Here is a 7299-nt window from a genome sequence, read left to right as displayed (position 1 = left end):
TGAAACCAATTGGGTTAGATCTGTAACTTTCTAATCTACAACTTCAAATTTACGCCCTTCACAGATTTGAACTGTAGCAGGGACGAAAACACGGAATAACATGGGTGATGGTGCTGGTGATGGGTGGAGTGGATATGATTAAGGGATATAGACGAAGAGAACGAAATAGTCGAGATCCCAAAGAAGAGGGGTGGCTCGACAATAGAGAGAGATTAGAAGTTAGGAGAAACCTTACCAACGGTAGAGGCGGAAGGATGGAGAAGAGGGAGAAGAGAGAAGTCTAGAGAGAAGATATGAAGCAAGAAATTAATAATCCAATTGCATAATAAAGTTGGCTACCATCCACATATTTATAGAGGTTAGCCAACAAGTCCTAAAACAATATGAAACCTTAATTTTAGAGGATTCCCGTCGATCTTTCGAATGCGCCCGATCGCATTCGAACACACCATAAGACGTTCTCTATATGTGCGAACGCGATGTAGGCATTCGAACGCGAGCGTTTGAACTCGCTCGACCGCGTTTGAATGCACAATATGCGTTCTTTGTATTTACGAACCTAATATAGGCATTCGCAAAGGCGTTCGAATGCGACTCTACCTGTGTTCTAACGTGACTTACAGAAATTTTATTTTAATGAAAATAAACAACTAATGCAGTAAGAAAAGATCCAAACTAAATGTATCACATATCTTAAGATAAATTATCGGTGTGACTGGTTTGTCTTCGGATTCAGCATGGAACATAATATTAGCCTTCAAGTATTAGTGTTAACATAATTCTGTTAGTCTAAGTATGATTGTACCTACTTTAAAGTATTAAATAAAGTGAGGTAGGTATACCTTAGCTGGTGAACTAGAGTATTTTTAGAAATGGAATGGATTTTTAACATGTTAATGGCTTTCCTGAAAAACATTGCGTGAGAGGTGTACAACGGACAGTAATCTACTAAAGATGTTGGAGCTGCAAGATGCTTAAGAGGTAGTCTGGGGACTCTAGGTAGATGAGCTTGAAATTTCAGATTTTCCAGAGTAAGATTAGATGGTTTCATTTGATGCTATTATATTATAAAACAAATATGTTTAGCTCACAGTGCTACCGGATCTAAATTTCGGGGGAAATTCTCTTTTGTGGGAGTCTTGTAACATCCCATTTCCAAAATCCATTAATAGCACTCCTTCCTCCTTAGAATTGAACAATACTGGATGATCAAGTGGTCTAAATTACCATACAGAAGTTACATTATGGTTGGACAGATTATAGAAACAGAACTAACACCTAAATCATTGTCACACAATATTACCTCAATCTTTTAAGTAAAATAACACCATCATTTGTAGTCTAGAAATATCCATACTAATCCTGTTCATCTGTTTTTTCTTTGCAATTTTAAGAAAAAAAATTGAAGTCATAGAAATTTTGCTGAATTCTCAGGAACATCAGGTGAAATCAAAATTCTAGTTCTGGATCAGTTCCACTTTTTAGATTAAGGAACAGAATAATGAGGATATCCTTCCAACAAACCTCCCTAGTCTAATAAAGAACTTTACAACCTTTACATCTTATCAATATCAAATAAAACTGGAGTACACACATCATTTTATCATCATTTATCTGTGCAAATTGCAAGATTAGATCTGGAGTTATGCGAGGAAAAAATACAGTCCAATATATCATTAGCAATTAAATTGCTAGATTTAAGAAGACCCAATGTACTCTATATGCCCATATCGCACCTTGTATTACACTTTTTATCTCAAGATGCTGCCCACACCAAGATCTTAAAGCTTTGAAGCACTCAATCCTACAACAAAATTGGAAGGTAAACAATATGCCTAAAATGAAAACATGACTCTGTAAGTTCAAAGGAGGTTCATAGTACCAAGTTGTTTCGAATTCACGATGCTTGGACAAGCAGCCGGAGGTGGAGACTTCTCATCCAAGAAAGGTTCAACCCGATTGGTATCAGCCCATGCTGGATATCCTTTAATCTTACCCTGTTTGTCCCCAGAAATGGAGAGAATTTGTGACTCTTTGAAATATAGAAAGAAAGGAACTTTGAGAAACACTTGATGACAATATTAAACATACCAAAACATTCAAAGCAGCAAGTGTTGCCATTCCTTCTCGTGTCCACTAAAATAACAAATAAATTGATCACATATGTAATTAGAGAGACAGTATTTCTTTCCACAATGTTCTCAAAGTTGTACTCTTATCTTAAGAAGCATACCTTGGAGGCAGATGCAATATGTGGTACCACAATGGCATTTTTCATATCAGCTAGTCCAGGTTTCATGTAAGGTTCATCCTATTAAAATTCAAGAGCTCTTAGTATATTATGAAGAATGATTTGATGATCATAAATATGATGGTTCCATCAATTGAATACCTCAAAGACATCAAGCCCAACACGGAACATTGGGTTCACTTTCAGGTGTTCAACTATGGCAGCTTCATCAATTACCGGTCCTCGGCTTGCATTCACAAGGATCGCCTCCTGCAGTAGCTCAGTTATTGCCTCTAAAATTGTAAAGTACAAGAACACAAGCTACTAGTTGTTGACATGTTCTTGGCAAGGAAGTTTCACCTTCTTCATGATGGCTAGTCGCTCCTTATTTATGAGATGATATGTAGTTTTATCCAAGATTGGATGAAGACTTATCTGCAAAGAGCATACATTGTATTCTTTTAAACAGAAAAGAAATGCATATGAAGTTTTATAGCTATAGTGCTTACATGACCTTTTAAATATTATCATATTAGTTCAATCTGTGTATTATGATACCTTCAAAAATATTATCATGCATAAAAAGAGACAGGCGAAAACAATCACAAGTAATATTCTTATCTAAAAAGTGTCAGTGGTTTTGCAAAGTATAAAGGTCTGACCACATCAGCCTCCCTAAGTACATCCTCCATGGTAGCAGCCCTTTTCCATGTAACGGGCTGCTCACCATTTGCTTTCAGGAATTGGCCATATGCTGTAGAGGAAGAAGATATGCCAACAACAAGATAAACATCCTTAATTTAGCCTGTAACTGCAGAAATAAATAGATTATACGATTAAAGAAAAGACTATAACAGCATGCCTGTGACAAATTTCTCCAATCTTGTCGCCTGATACAGATCGTAGTATATGAGGTTCATCTTAAAGCCCTCAATCTGCCAAAGGAAACATGGGACGGTAAAAATGTCATGCAATAAGAGGGAAGAAAATAAGAAGCTTGCGTCACTAATAATCTATTTTATCTCAGTGCTCAAGTTAGTTTCTAGACAACTGATCCTAGAAGCTATGAATTTCAGGTGAAAGAACTTCCACCACATTACAGTGTCATAAACATTCCTAATTGTTAGTGTTGATATGAATCTTTTCATCTGTAATGTGTCCTGAAGTAAAATCTGGAGCAGTATTCAGTATACAACATGAAGTAATGAACCATGAAGATTAGTCGCAGTGAAGAATTTCTTCCAAGAATAATTTCTTTCTGGCTGATAATGTAGTTAATGTTAACACATACAAAGGGAAGTAAACTTTGTGCTTGAACTACAAATTTACATAATCTTAAATTTGTAATCAACAATTTCAATTCCATTCTATAGTAAATTAATAGTCAAAACTTCATTATGAAGTAGTTCCACCAAGAACCTCATCTATCAAGAACCCAATTTAATTATTTATAAAACCTTTTGTTATTAATCTTTTGACATTTTCTGAATTGATTAAGTTTTAAAAGATAACTATTACTTGATAAATAGAAGTCAGGTATGATTCATCATGAGATAGGATATCTTACCATCATTCTGGCGTATGCTGATCCAATACGGCCAGCTCCAATGACTCCGACAGTCTGTCCCCTCAGCAGATTTCCAACAAACCTATCAAGATAATGAAATAAGTATAAGATGATCCATTCAAAGGATATTTTTCCCCATGGGCAAATCACCATTAAGTCTATTAAAGTTTAAAGGGAATACAGATGAGGAAGCCATCCATCATAAAGTCCTGCCCTCATGAATTCATCTGCTTCGACTATTCTTCTGGCCGCAGATAGAGAAAGCGAAGCTGCTAACTCTGCAGTTGTTTCTGTAAGAACTCCCTAAAATGGGACATGCAAAGACAAATTCAGCACACCATTATTGGTTTGAGCAAAACTAGCACTTGTGACCAATATACTAGTTTATGACATAACCAAATGCAGGCATAAAAATACAATCTTAAAGAACTAAACAAGTAGAACGTACTGGGGTATTGCCAACTGCGACTCCGTACTTGGTAGCAGCATCCACATCCACATTGTTATACCCAACTGCCATGTTACTAAAAGCAGTCCCTCCTGCTCTCTTCAGAGCAGAGAACAGGGCCTCTCCCCAGTCCTCTGTCAACTGTGAGATCACTCAAACAATAAAACAAACAATACCGAGATGCCACAAATCAGAGTACAATTCAAAAAGTAATGTTCTTTAATACTCGCCTGGCCAATAACTCCATCACATTTATCACCAATAAGTGCAATGATGTCCTCAACAGACAGTATGGTCTTCTTCTCAGTGCATATCTGAACACAGGAAGAACAAATAAGAAGATTGCAGAGAGACCCAAGAAGGAATTAGTAACGAAGAAGAAGAACTTGCCTCAACGCGGCAGTCTTGGTCGGTCAGGAGACGAATCCAACGGGTTCCAGGCATGGGTTTGGTGCTGATGACTCTGTACTTGCCACTGGGATTCCATACCTCGATCGAAATGGGCTTTGCCATCTTAGCCTCAGGAAGTGAAGATCAATTGCTTCTAGAGTCGCTTGTGAAGAGTTTGAGGAGGAAAGGAGGAGGTTAGTTTATATATCCATGTATATGAGGCTATCAAATTAATGGGCGTTATCTGCATGAGTAAAAATTTGTCCTTTTTTTCTGTAGAGAAATTGGTTACATGGTGTGTATTGAGTCAGGTATGTAGACATCAAAGAAAGGCGACAAGATGAGGAGGGAACAGGGACGGAAGAGAACGTGCCAGTCGTTGAGGACCTTCCGTTCGACTGGAGGAGGAAAGATAAGGGACGGATTAAGACCATAATACCTGTGTTATGGTTCAGTCATGAGGGTGAGCCCAACCACACTAGGTTCGGTGGTTATAGAGAGGTCAGAGATATTTACATCCATCCCCATAGCTAGTTATTTATTTATTTTATCTTTGTAATTTCTTGTAGTTTATTTTTGCTGATCTTTTTATCCTTTTACTTATGGGTATGAGTCGAACTTGAGCCTGTTCGAGTTGGTTAGCTGAGTCAAGTCAGGGAGCCACCTACAAAAGCTTTGGTGCATACTTGAGTTAATCATCTTAGATTATTGGAAACCCTAGCATGTCTCTCTTTCTCTCCCTTTCTCTTGTTCGACTCCTTTAAGGGTGGTCAACCCTAGCATAGGGGTGAAAATGGATTGGATTAAATCCGATCCAACTAGCTATTTGACCCGGGTCGGATCAGATACGGGTCAAAATATTTTACTCAGCTTGGATTTAGATACTGATACGGATCATAGTTTATTAAAATATCTAGATATGGTGTACTATATTTGGTCAGGTACGGATTTGAATATCAGATATTCGTTTATCCGTATACTTAGGGGTGGCAAAAATTGACCCAACCCAATAACTCGATTGTTAATCAGATTTGGGTTTAGTCTAATCGGGTTCGGGTCATAAACGGGTCAACCCATCTAATCCGATTATTAATTGGGTCATGTTCGGGTTTATACCTCTGACCCGTTTGAACCGTTTAACCCGTTTAAGTAAATAGGTTGTGTCATCGTTCCTTATCCCGAGCTCCTCACGTCGTCGCCCCTTACTCGTTACTCCTCATTCCTCACTCCTCACGTCAACGCCCTTTAGCCCTCACTCCTCACTCCTCACACCGAGTAACGTCGTCGGATCTCCTCACTCGATCACTCACGCCGATCACGCCGTCAAGATCTCCCCTCACTGACGACGAAGAAGGTTATATGGTTGGTTATATGGTTTTTCTAAACTGTGAACTTATATGGTTTTTGCTTCTTTTACTGTTGAGGTGAAAGGAGTGTGCCTTATTGTTGATTGTTTGAGAAAGTCTATGGAAAACATGGCTAGATCTTGCAGTCAATTTCAAGAAATATAGGTATGTTTGTTTGCCTTTTTTTCGATATTTTGATAGATTTGAAAGCTGAATTTTAATGGCTCCATTTGTAATTGTAACATTTTTAATTATGAAAAAACTGATTTCTTTCTTCATCGTTGAGAAGAATCCGGACAGTCTTAAAAATCTTCCATGTCAATTTGTTTCTTTTACTGGTTTCTTCTCCTATGAGAAAATCTCTAGGAAGAGTAGGTAAGAGGAGCAGGCCTTGTTGTTGTTGACTGTTAAAAAAAATCATGGAAAGCCTGAGCAGATCTTGTGATCAAATGCAAGAAGTATAAGGATGTTTATTTCAATATATTTGTATTTAGGCATAAGGAGAAAGTCGAATTTTGGTAGCTCCAGTTGTAATTGTTATTTTTCAATTATGAAAAATGCTTTCTTTCTACGTTCATCGATTGATTTGGTTGAGAAAAATATGGGGCGTATCAATTATACTCCATATCAATTTGTTTCAAGAAGGGAAAAATGTTAATATTACACTAACGATTCAATAAAATAGTTGCCTTTTATACCCTCTGTCTTTCCTTTTTTTCCTCCCAGTGATTCATAGATGTATTTGTGAAGATACATATTTTTTAATTGCAATTAACATTAAGTTGTAACTTCCTAATTAGTTGCAATCTCGTAGAGATTTCTACATACCAATTTATAGCTTGCTTAAATTAATTTAGCATGCTCGGTAAATTACATTAATTGTACAAATTTTTTGATGTATATTAATCAAAGGCCCAATATAAACTTTAGCAGTAATCAAAATTTTGGGAGATGAATAAAAGGTTGGGTTTCATTCTTCTATATAATAAATCAGTAAATATTGAATTTGATATACGATTTATACTAAACGGGTTAGACGAGTCATGTAACAGCCCTGCCTGTTACGGGCACGTGCACGCCTACGTGCCCACACGGCACGCGCGATGCACCCAACAGGACGGGTGGGTCCCGACACCCACAAATACACCTATGCACACATAATTCATCACTAAATAAATCAGACTATTAATTCAAATAAACCTATTAACATATGAATATTCAAGTCCACAATAATAATACTAGACAGCTACATAATCTGACAGGGCCTATATAGGCCACGACAAACCATCAAGATATAACTTAAAATCACTAACACACA

The 7299-nt window shown here is 37.2% G+C and overlaps 1 protein-coding gene across 1 annotated transcript; it reads right to left on the bottom strand.

The window, feature by feature from the left end:
- Positions 1-1444: 1444 nt before the first annotated feature.
- LOC140799572 (glycerate dehydrogenase) lies at positions 1445-4864 on the bottom strand. Its single transcript, XM_073153946.1, has 13 exons — positions 4636-4864; positions 4476-4559; positions 4246-4386; positions 3979-4100; positions 3798-3879; positions 3093-3165; positions 2893-2984; positions 2591-2665; positions 2393-2500; positions 2234-2311; positions 2092-2136; positions 1883-1997; positions 1445-1804 (listed from the first exon to the last, which is right to left on the bottom strand). The coding sequence occupies exons 1-13, from the start codon at positions 4756-4758 to the stop codon at positions 1782-1784; spliced, it is 1161 nt and encodes a 386-aa protein (XP_073010047.1). The 5' UTR covers positions 4759-4864; the 3' UTR covers positions 1445-1781.
- Between the last annotated feature and the right edge of the window lie 2435 nt (positions 4865-7299).

This window comes from Typha latifolia, chromosome 13 (genome assembly GCF_019914945.1).
Source record: "Typha latifolia isolate L0001 chromosome 13, TyphaL0001v2, whole genome shotgun sequence".
Taxonomy (NCBI): domain Eukaryota; kingdom Viridiplantae; phylum Streptophyta; class Magnoliopsida; order Poales; family Typhaceae; genus Typha; species Typha latifolia.
This window is presented reverse-complemented; position numbering and strand designations above follow the sequence as displayed.